General features: G+C 38.4%; 1 protein-coding gene across 12 annotated transcripts in view; it reads left to right on the top strand.

The window, feature by feature from the left end:
* SLC44A5 (solute carrier family 44 member 5) overlaps positions 1 to 12,183 on the top strand; it is a 436,507-nt gene that overhangs the window by 301,248 nt on the left and 123,076 nt on the right. For all 12 annotated transcript variants that reach the window (XM_070467910.1, XM_070467914.1, XM_020902923.2 and 9 more), the window contains one exon: positions 7,294 to 7,367. In XM_070467910.1, coding sequence (XP_070324011.1) covers positions 7,294 to 7,367 — 74 coding nt within the window. The remainder of the gene's footprint in view (positions 1 to 7,293; positions 7,368 to 12,183) is intronic.

Genomic DNA, 12,183 nt, shown 5'->3' on the forward strand with positions numbered 1-12,183 from the left:
AATACTGAAATATCATCTTAAATATTCTAATCAATTCAAAAGAAATTACCAGTATTATTGTATGATTTCTTAGGGTGTTATGCTATTTGGTATATTTCATTTTCAGCAACAATTTAACATGTACTAAAATATGATAGGCCGATAAAACTAACACTCTCTTCTCAATGACTAGGTGTCACAATTATCATTTAAAGTAAATATAACTGTAAAGTCATTCTTAATTTTTTTTAAGAAAATGAAAATGTTTGTATTTAGTTTGAGCTGAAAATATGAGTTCATGTGATTAAAAGCTCGCTGTGCCTTCCTATTTTCTGATTATGTAACAGTGTAATTCTTCAAGATAATTTTTAACCTTTTATCATGCTTGTAGAAATGGCTGGTGTAATTTCCTTATTTCTAAAACCTCAGCTTTCACACACACACCCAGATGATATATATGGTATTTTCTAAAGCTGTGGGAATAGAACAGTGGAGAACTTTTAGACGGTATGTCTGGGAAAAAAGAGAAGCCTGAGGGAAAGGGGAAGGTTACAGTTAACTCCTTCAGACACAACTCTTAGAAAATGCTCTTATCACCAATCACTAGATTCTCCATTAATAGTGAAGAGTGGACGAATAGAAGAATTTTTTAGCTTACACAGAACTGTACCTCACATAGCTTCCCAAATGTTTTGAGTCTGCTGACTAAGCATCATTTAGCTTGATTTAATTCAAGCCACATTCTGCAGTTTGCCAAGTATCTCGGTGGAGCTTAGAGAATGGCCCCCAAATTAACTGTCTTTTTAATAAAGCCTCTGGGAAGTGAAGCAACCATTCAATTTTCTGGAACAGACTTCTGCAGTAAGAAAGTGAGAGGTAATGGATGACTTAATGGCATCATGCAGGTGCCAACTGAACCACAGAGGAGAAGTGCTTCTAAACTGTGGATTATCAATGCAGCCATGTCAGGTTTCAGAATTCAGACTGAATTCATGGGCAGTGGACAGTCCCTAACCTGACTCATTATGCATGAATGGATGATCTGTCAGAGAAAAATGACTTTTAAGACCTCCATTCTTGCTCTAATGCTTGGTATTAATGACCTTTCAGGATGATTGATATCATTGAAATTTCAGCTGTCACAAAGAAAACTAGTAAATGAATCAGTTTCTGAATGAAGATAGAAAGCTGTCCCCCCCAAAAAAGAGGCAGAATGACAGTTGTAGGAAAGAAGAACTAGTGTGGAACTGAAGTGTAAACTTAAGAAACAAAACTCTCTTATTACCTCTGAATTGAATTGAATTTTTTTATGATTTATTTTATTGGGGATTGAAATGTCTAGGTAGCAGACTAAAGCTTAACCCAAAAATTAAATCCTTAGACACATATTCACTATATAGGCCTCATCCCCTTCCAGAAAAGAAGCTCTGAAATTTGAAATACAGCACTTTGAGTTTCACCAGAGCCTGCTTATGATGTATTAGCCTGTCAGTTACAGGTGTGTCTTACTAATCATTCATAGGACATAGATTGCAATTTGTCTGTAGCATACAACATCCTGTGCTTAACTGCTGCTGTAAAAGGACATTATGGCCTAGATCAGAGGTCAGCAAACCTTTTCTATAAAAATCTAGGTAGTAAATTTTAGGCTGCGCAGGCCAGATGGTTTCCGTCGTGACTACTCAGCCATTGTGGCACAAAAGTAGGCATAGATTATATATGTATATATATATATATACACATATATATATATATATGTGTGTGTGTGTGTGCATGTAGCTATTTTCAAAAAATCTGTATTTATGGACACTGAGATTTGAATTTTGTATAATTCTTATAACACAAAATACTCTTGATTTTTAAAACTATTTTTTAAAAGTAAAAACCATTCTTAGTTCACAAAAAGCTCTACAAAAGCAGGCAGCAGTCCAGATTTGGCCCATGGGCTGTAGTTTGCACCCCCATCTAGATTATAGTTGGCTTCCCTGATGTCTCAGCAGTAAAGAATCCACCTGAAGTGCAGGATACTCAGTAGATGCGGGTTTGATCCCTGGGTTGGGAAGATCCCTTGGAGAAAGAAATGGCTACCCACTCCAGTGTTATTGTCTGGAGAATTCCTTGGACAGAGGAGCCTGGCGGACTATAGTCCATGGTGCCACAAAGAGTCAGACATGACTGAGTGAAAGCATGCAGGCACTAGATTATAATAGTTAAAAGATAATTGCCTTCAAGATGTGCAAAGTGTGAGTTTACAGAGCTGAGAAGGATCTCTTAGCTGAAAACTGCATGAAGGAGGTGACATTTTAACTTATTTGAAAGTTGGGGTTTTAATTTTCTTAGCTGAAACAAATTTTTGGATTTAAAATCACTTATTTAATACCCATATTAAGCTTATTCATAGCAAAATTTTAAATTCAATAACACGTGACCTTGAACAAATACATTCCTGTATACTGAAGCCTTGCAGTGATTATTATGTCTTCCATGCTGTTTTATTTTTTTAATTGTGGTAAGAACACTTAATGTAAGACCTACCCTCTTAACAGAATATTAAGTACCCAATACAGTGATGTTAAAAATATATACACAACATACTACAGACCTTTGGAACTTACTCGTCTTGCATAATCAAAACGTAGGGCCATCGAATAAGAACTCCCCATTTGCCCCTCGCCCCTGCCCCTGGCAGCCATCATTCTACTTTCTGTTTCTATGAATTTGACTATTTTAGGTATCTCAAATTAGTGGAATTCTACAGTTATTTGCCTCTCAGTGGTTGGCTTATTTCACTTAGCATGAGGTTCTGTCCTCTAGGTTTATTCATGTTGTCCACAAGAGTTGAAATCAGAACCTCAAATGTGTATCTGCAAGTTCACTGCAACATAGCTCACAACAGTCAAGACATGGAAATAATTAAATGTACATTGACAGATGAATGGGTTAAAAAAGTATGGCATATACATACAATGGAATGTTATTCAGCCCCAGAAAATGAAGGGAATCCTACTATATGAAGAATGGGATTTTAATAGATGGGGTAGCGATCCAGACTGGAGTGCTTTTGATAGTAAAAGTGAGCATTGTTGATTGTTATTCGAGGATAATAAGTATAAATCCTGGCTATTTCATGCAAATTGGGACATATTGTATTTTAGTAGAATGAGTCTTAAAGCAACCATGAGCAGAGAACCCTGAATGTTGTAAAGGGAGAGTTCATTATGTATGCAGTGAATGAAAAAGTCCAAGTTGGTTGAAGCACAGGAGATGAATAGGGGGAGAAAAACTAGAAAGGTAGTCTGGGGCTTGAACTAGGATTGGAATTGTATTTTCTTAAACATAAAGCTAAGACATTTGGAAATTATTAAACAAGCAGTGGAGAAGCATTGCAGTTTTTAAAATGATAAAGTGACTTTGTTTGCTCTCAGTGATGTCAGTGATGTGCAGAATGAATTGGATCAGGCAGAGACTACATGCAGGAGCACAATAAAGGGACCACAGCAGCAGTTAGAAGAGAGAATGAGAGAATGTGGACTGAATCCAGGCAACAGGAATAGAAAGGAAGGCGTGGATGAAAGACACATCAGAAAGAAGGAGTCAAGAGAACTTATTAATTGAATACAAAAAAAAGATCAGCTAAGAAAAAGAGAAAGTCAAAGGCAATGCCCAAGAGTTTAAGCTGAGGTGACTATAGGCATTCTATACTTGTAGGTTAGAATTAGGAAGGAAATGGAGGTCTACAAATGAGTATAGAACTGGGATCCTATTCTTAACTGTAATTTGGAAAAATACATATAAGATAACAATGTGCATCTGTAGTTTAACTTTTGAAAATTCTTTTATGCCAGGAGTATTTTGAATAACTCTGAGTGTGAACAACTTGTTTTTGAAAAAACTGGACTTTGATTTAGAAGGAGGGTAAGGGAGATGGTTGAGGTATATTTCTCTATAAACTATTTTTTCTATCTTCTTTCTAGGATCCAGTGGGATGTAATCCATTTTTAGATTAGTACACTGGTCCTTAGTTTATACTTACTGTAAAAGTGAACCCAACTGAGGAAAATGTACAGCTATGACAGACCTCTAACTAGAATATGATTCAGAATGATTTTAAACCACGAGCTTGTATCACCCAGTTACCTCAATACCTATCTTAAGAGTCTTCAAAATTATCTGAACTAAGTACTTGGTTTTTTACAAAAAAAAAACCCCTCATTTTTCACAGAACATTGGGTTTGTAAAGATGCCTTGAAATCAAAGAAAGAAACAATGATGACAGTTTATAACTTCTGAAATTTGAATTAAGCTTCTGCTGTGTTGCTGACTCCCAAAAATGGTGCCCAAGCAATATTTTATATGTTATATATTAAATTTTCCAATAATTTTCTAAGCAGGGCCTTTTTTCCAGCAGGGAATATGGAGAGAAATAAGAAGTGGAAAGAAATAGATGTCTCTCTCTCACACACACACACCCCTAATTTTAAAAGAAAAAAAAATTTAAAGAACAAAGGGAATAAAATCACTAGAGGAACAAATTCAGAAATAAGAATTTTTAATTTAGAAAAACTTTCCTACTTTTTGAAACTCTTGAATTCTTCAAACTGTTCTACTTTATTCAGTGTTCTTCCATGTTTACATACTATGACATTAACAAGTCTGGCCATGGTGTGTGGTATGGTCTGCTGTTTCTCTGAGGCAGTGGTCCAGAAAAGGAAAGTAGATTTGAATACATTATCTTGCCTGGTCCCAGAATAGAATCCCCAGACACCTCAGGGTGTGAATTACTGAGAAATGTTATCCCTCTCTGGTGAGAGACTAGACTGCTAGGAGAGTGGATAGAGTGGTTGTGTGCGTGCACAGTAGCCCCTGGTGCTGTGACATGTTCTTGGTACAAAAAAGAGAAATTGTAGTATAAACCCCCCTGTTGTTGTTGTTATAAAACCCCCTATAGATCAAAACTCTGATTGATGCCATTCATCAGGACCAGTGGCCAAGCACTGTGGGTTTTATTTCTTAGAAATTTCCTTTTGGGCTCTGCTTCTTTCCTTGTGCCTTATTATTTTTTTTAATTGGTAAGTTTCTTTTACTCATCTTTCTAGTATGTTTACCTCTTCCTGTGCTGACTACATAATATAAATAGAAAACATTATAATGCTATATAATAGTCATTATAAACATGCATCATAATGTATATTATCTATGATGTAACCATGTAGATACAAACATATCATACGTATGATATTACAGGACACAGGCCAACCTGGCTGGTGCTTCTGATTCTCTCCTTGGTAGTTATGATTACACACAAGGGCTTTGACAACTTCAAGATTTCTAATGAAAGCTTATCAGGGTTCTAGTTTTCTCTTCCTTCCTTCTTTGCCTGCAGGCATGCCTTCTTAGGTGTCCTACAATGTAGCAACTGCCCTGAGAGGATGAGAACCGATCTTGAGTAGGATGTGTCAAAATGCAAATAAACCAGATCCTTTCCTCACCCTCTAGCAGGTTTTGCCTTCAATGATTGTTTAACGAAGAAATCTAGATTATCTTTTTTCTCTCTCTCTCTTTTTATTATTCTCATAGTTCTTCAGTCCCAGTGAAATGTCAGATTCCTGAGTTGAAATTGGATTTAAACAAGTAATGGTTTGTTTCTGAATTGACCATGATTAGCTTTCTCTATGATGGATCCATTTCCTGTTGTGAGGTGGAGTAATAAGGATGTGTGTGGAGTTTTCAGTATGGCTAATGGGAGTCTTTCTAGAAAGTTGTAATCATATTAGAATAGCGACTAAGTGAAAAAGATTGGGCATAGGAGACTTAGATGTTTGCCTGCCTCTGCAACTATTCTCTCATGGACCTTATATAAGGCAACTTACCTCACCACCCTGAAAAACCCAAAGGTAGGAAACTCACAAACTTATGTAAGTGAAAGCAGGAAAAGTATAACAGGGCTTTATCAATATACAAGATATTACTGTGTCTGTTACTGTACAATTATTATTCATTATTACTGCTACTACCACCACTAAAAATAGAATGTAACTTCAGCCTGTCTGTGCTAAAAGATTGGAACATATCCATCTAACCCCTAGAACAAGAAGTTTTTGCTATGAAAATTCTCATGTGCATCTTTTAAGCCTGTCAAATACATTGATCTTTCTCTTTTCTAATAGATTCCTCCTTAAGTTTCAACAATGATTGTAGTTTTTCTTACTTTTAAGAGAAGTTTTGACCTTATAGATCCATTACAAGCTGAACAAAATTTAATACTGGAAATAGGAAATACTTTAGATGAAAACCTGAGTTTCCTTACTGGATACTGGTTTGACTTGTGATCCTTAGAAAATTACCATGTCTCTTTGAGCCAAATTTTCTCTAAATCTCATTTCACAATATCCAGCTTACAGAATAGCTGGAAAATTACAGTTTAGAGCACTTCATTTCGTAATGCATTATAGACGTTGTTTGAATAGTTGCAACTCTGTTCCTCATAGAAAGCTTATGTAGTCAGTCCTTTATTTAATCAGAGTACCCTTTATATGTGCACGTAGAAAGATAATGGAGAGAGAGAGGAGTGGAAATGGCTATTTTTTTTATTATGTCATGTACTGGGAAGCATGAAGGAGAAAATTAGAAAATCAAATAGCTTAAATTATAATTTCAAATAAAAGAATTTTTGATGTTAGTGTACTCTAACTTCTAAAAAATTTTACAAATAAAGAATCAAGAGAATAAATGCTAACAGCTTTGGAGGAACTTCTTTAATCACAGAGGCATAACCACTCTCTGCTGTTTAAGTCTTTGATTGCAGAAATACATCTGATCTACCTTTTAGAACTATTAAGTATAAAACGGCATATCACTGTTGTTATTATCTTTTGTGTGTTCAGTTACTCAGTTGTGTCTGACTCTTTGCGATCCCATGGACTGTAGTCTGCCAGGCTCCTCTGTCCATGGGACTTTTCAGGCAAGAATAATGGAGTGGGTTGCCATTTCCTTCTCCAGGGAATATTCCCAACCCAGGGATCAAACCCAGGTAACCTGCATCGCAGGCAGATTCTTTACTGTCTAAGCCACCAGGAAAGCCCAATTATTTTTTTATGTCTTCCTAGGTATATTTTTGCAGTAAACATTAGTCATTTTGTATCCCTTTTACTTCTTCCCCCGCCCCCTGCCCACCTTCTAATACCATCACCTTGGGGATTAGGTTTCAACACAAGGACTTGGGGGAGACACGTTTAGTCCATAAGAGGGAGGAAAATGGATGCTATGTGAGTCTTCTCAGAATCCTTTTAATTCATTGTTCCTCTTCGTCTTTAGGAGTTGTACAGATGTGCTGTGCTGCGTGATCTTCATACTGTTCATTATGGCCTACATTCTTTTAGGACTTGCAGGTGAGTAAGAACAGGTATAGAAGATATTTAACTTTTACTATTTACATGACTAAGTCAATGGCACATTTTTAACATTAATCATTCCAAAATCCTTCTTATTATTGATTATTATCTTTTCTTGTGGGAGTATACCTCACCAGAACTCATTGGGTAGGAGATGCAATGAAAAATAAACACAAAGCAGTTTATTCAAAGGCAAGTCTCTAAATTACTTAGATAAGATTATACAAAAGAAAGAAAAACCCTTATAGTTGCTTTTTAATCATTTTTACTTTTGAAATTTTATTAAGCAGCTAATTAGATTCACAATATTATTTACTCATTAGAGTTAGGGACTCTTGATAAAAGTGAAAAAGGAGAGTGAGAAAGCTGGTTTAAAACTCAACATTCAGAAAACTAATATCATGGCATCCAGTCCCATCACTTCATGGCAAATAGATAGGGAAACAATGAAAACAGTGACAGACTTTATTTTCTTGGGCTCCTAAATCACTGCAGATGGTGACTGCAGCCATGAAATTAAAAGATGCTTGCTCCTTGGAAGAAAAGCTATGACCGACCTAGACTGAATATGAAAAAGCAGAGACATTACTTTGCTGACAAAGGTCCATCAAGTCAAAGCTATGGTTTTTCCAGTAATAATGTATGGATATAAGACCTGGACTATAAAGAAAGCTGAACACCAAAGAATTAATGCTTTTGAAATGTGGTGTTGGAGAAGACTCTTAAGAGTCCCTTGGACAGCAAGGAGATCCAACCAGTCAATCCTAAAGGAAATCAGTCCTGAATATCCACGGGAAGGACTGATGTTGAAGCTGAAATTCCAATACTTTGGCCACCTGATGTGAAGAGCTGACTCGTTTGAAAAGAAAAGACCCTGATGCTGGGAAAGATTGAAGGCAGGAGGAGAAGGGATGACAGAAGATGAGATGGTTGGATGGCATCACTGACTCGATGGACATGAGTTTGAATAAGCTCTGGGAGTTGGAGATGGACAGGGAGGCCTGGTGTGCTGCAGTCCATGGGGTCACAAAGAGTCAGACACAACTGAGCAACTGAACTGAATAAGGTTCATGTTACTGTTTACCAATTAGAATTAGAACCTAGATAAGTCTAAGTAACATATTACCTTTTCTTTTTATAAGCAAATTATAAAGAAGGAACAATTATTAAGTATTTCACCAAATAGTTTCTTGACATATAAGAAGTCCTATTGTCTTTGCCTACCAGAAAAAGATAGCCTGTTGTTAGATTAAAGATTTTTCTATGGAAGTGAAAATAAAGAGGACAAATAAAGTCTTTGTTTAGGTGTGTGTTTTTTTTTAAGTAAAAAAAACTACCAAAAGGGATCAATCAGTATGGCAGAGTAAGAGGACATGAAGCTCACCTCCCCCAACACATCAAAATATATGTACATGTGGGACAGTTTTCACTGGAAACTGGTAGAAAGACTCCAAGGCTGTTAAGATACATACATAATTGGGTAGGAAGGGGGAAAAAAAGGCAATCAGGGCAGGTCGTGTGCTCCTGGGAGTGGACCTCAGAGGACAAGAAAGATCACACAGGTGGCCACTCCTGTGAAATAAGCAATGAGGACCACAGATTGAGCACCCCTGTCCTGGGTTTCTATACAGAGGAGACAAGCCCTCTTTGCTGGTTGCAGGACTGCTGGGGTAACTGGATGGCTGTGGGAAGCCTGGACTACAGCTGTGAGGCGCACTCATGCTAGCTTGCCCCTGAGGCAGGGTGGAGAGAGAGATGCTCCAGTGGCTACTGGCTTTCCCATAACTTCCTTAGCATGCGCACAAGCTGAGCAAAGGCTTTGGTCCTTCTCATTCCACATCACAATGTATCATCGGATCTGGAGCAGCAATGAGTGGGTAGAAGACTCGACTGTTGTGTGCAGAGATGACCTCACCCTGGGCATACCCTGGGTGAGAGGGTGGCAGCCACTACTGAACTTACTCAAGCAACACATCTCAAGTAGCTCTCAGGTCTCAGACCGCAGCGGCTCCATCACAACTTATCCTCATTCATGTGCCAAGTGTCCATGTAGCCCAGTGATGTGGTTCAACAAAAGGGTGGGAATGGTGGAGGCTGAGGACAGTGACGTGCTGTGAGGGACAAAGGGGGACTTGCACATCAGGCTGTGTCTGAGCCGAGAAAAGGAAACAGTCGCAGGTGCCTTCACAGGCATTGTGTCAGAGCTAGCTGGGACCTCCGTCTGCAGACAGTGTGAGCAGAGAGCCCTCACAAGCCCCACTTAACTCAGCACTTCCCCACTCTAGGCCAAAGGTCCCAGTGCAGATAGAGGGGAAGGCAGACCGAAAGGGAACAGGACCAGCTTGGGCTCAAGCCTCAGGGCGTCAGCTCCAGCAGCTTGGGCTCAGAGCCCACCCCTGATTGGACACTGATAGCCACTCAGCAGAGAGACAGTCCTGCCTCACCCTGGGCTCCAGCTCTAACCCCTCCATCTCTAGTTCCATGGCTGCAGTCACTGTCCATAGTGATTTTGGAGCCCAAGAAAATAAAATCTATCACTGCTTCCACTTTTTCCCCTTGTATTTGCTATGGAGCGACGGGACTGGATCTTAGTTTTTTGAACGTTGAGTTTCAAGCCAGCTTTTTCAGTCTCCTCTTTCACCCTCATCAAGAGGCTCTTTAGTTTCTCTTCATTTTCTGCCATTAGAGTGGTATCATCTGCATATGTGAGCTTATAGATATTTCTCCTGGAAATCTTTATTCCAGCTTGTGATTCATCCAGCCCAGCATTTTGCTTGATGTACTCTATATAAGTTAAATAAGCAGGGTGACAATAGACAGCCTTGTTGTACTCCTTTCCCAATTTTGAACCAGTCCATTGTTCCACGTCTAGTTCTAACTGTTGCTTCATGACCCACATACAGGCTTCTTAGGGGACAGGTAAGGTGGTCTGGTATTCCTGTCTCTTTAAGAATGTTCCACAGTTTGTTGTGACCCACAGAGCCTAAGTGTTTAGTGTAGTCAATGAAGAAGAAATGCATATTTTTCTGGAATTCCCTTGCTTTCTGTAGTACCCAGTGACTGTTAACAACTTGATCTCTGGTTGTTCTGCCTTTTCTAAACCCATCTGGAAGTTGTCTGGAGAATCTGGAAGTTCTTGTTCACGAACTGTTGAAACCTAGCTTGAAGGATTTTGAGCATAACTTTACTAGCATGTGAAATGAGCATAAATGTAAGATAGTTTGAACATTCTTTGGCATTACCCTTCTTTGAGATTGGGATGAAAACTGACCTTTTCCAGTCTTGTGGCCACTGCTGAGTTTTCCAAATTTGCTGACATATTGAGTGCAACACTTTAACAGCATCATCTTATAGGATTTGAAATAGTTCAGCTGGAATTACACTACCTCCACTAGCTTTGTTCCTAGTAATGCTTCCCAAGGCCCACTTGACTTCACACTCCAGAGTGTCTGCCTGTAGATGAGTGACTACACCATCAAGGTTATCTGGATCACTGAGGCCTTTCTTGTATAGTTCTTCTATGTATTCTTGACACCACTTCTTAATCTCTTCTGCCTCTGTTAGGTCCTTACCGTTTCTGTCCTTTATCATGCCCATCCTTGCATGAAATGTATCCTTAATATCTCCAATTTTCCTGAAAGATCTCTACCTTTCCCATTCTATTGTTTTCTCTTATTTCTTTGCATTGTTGGCTTAAGAGGGCCTTCATATTGCTCTTTGCTATCCTCTGGAATTCTGCATGTAGTTGGGTATATCGTTCCCTTTCTCCCTTGCTTTTCACTTCTCTTCTTTCCTCAGCTATTTGTAAAGCCCTCTCAGACACCACTTTGCCTTCTTGCATTTCTTTATCTTTGGGATGATTTTGGTCTCCACCTCCTGTACAATGTTACAAACCTCTGTCCATAGTTCTTCAGGCACTCTGTCTATTGGATCTAATCCCTTGAATCTATTTGTCACTACCACTGTATAATCATAAGGGATTTTATTTAGATCATACCTGAATTTCCTAGTGTTTTTCCGTACTTTCTTCAATTTAAGCCTGAATTTTGCAATGAGGAGTTGATGATCTGAGCCACTGTTAACTCCAGGTCTTGTTTTTACTGACTGTATAGAGCTTCTCCATCTTTGGCTGCAAAGAACATAATCAATCTGATTTTGGTATTGACCATTTGGTGATGTCCATGTGTAGAGACTTCTCTTGTGTTGTTGGAAGAGGCTGTTTGCTATGACCAGTGTGTTCTCTTGACAAAACTAAGCTAGCCTTTGTTCTACTTCATTTTGAACTCTAAGTGCAAACTTGCATGTTACTCCAGGTATCTCTTGACTTTCTACTTTTACATTCCAGTCTCCTATGATGAAAAGGACAGCTTTTTTTTTTTGGTGTCAGTTCTAGAAGGTCTTGTAGGTTCATAGAACTGGTCAATCAACTTCAGGTTCTTCAGCATCAGTGGTTGGGACATAGACTTGGATTACTGTGATCTTAAATGGTTTGCCTTAGAATGAACTGAGATCATTTTGTCATTTTTGAGATTGCACCCAAGTATTGCATTTTGGACTCTTTTGTAGAGGGTCCCAAACATGATGAAGCTAAAATAGACCCACACCAAGACATATCATAATTCAAATGACAGAAGTCAAAAGTAAGAGAGAATGTTAAAGGCAGCAAGAAAAAACAGAGAGTCATATGCAAGGGAATTCTTATAGGCTGTCAGCTGATTTCTCCACAGAAACTTTTCAGACCAGAAGGAAGTGGCATGATATGTACAGAATGCTAAAGGGAAAATCCTGCAATGTAAAATACTCTAACCAGCAA

The sequence above is a fragment of the Odocoileus virginianus genome, chromosome 5 (genome assembly GCF_023699985.2).
Source record: "Odocoileus virginianus isolate 20LAN1187 ecotype Illinois chromosome 5, Ovbor_1.2, whole genome shotgun sequence".
NCBI lineage: Eukaryota > Metazoa > Chordata > Mammalia > Artiodactyla > Cervidae > Odocoileus > Odocoileus virginianus.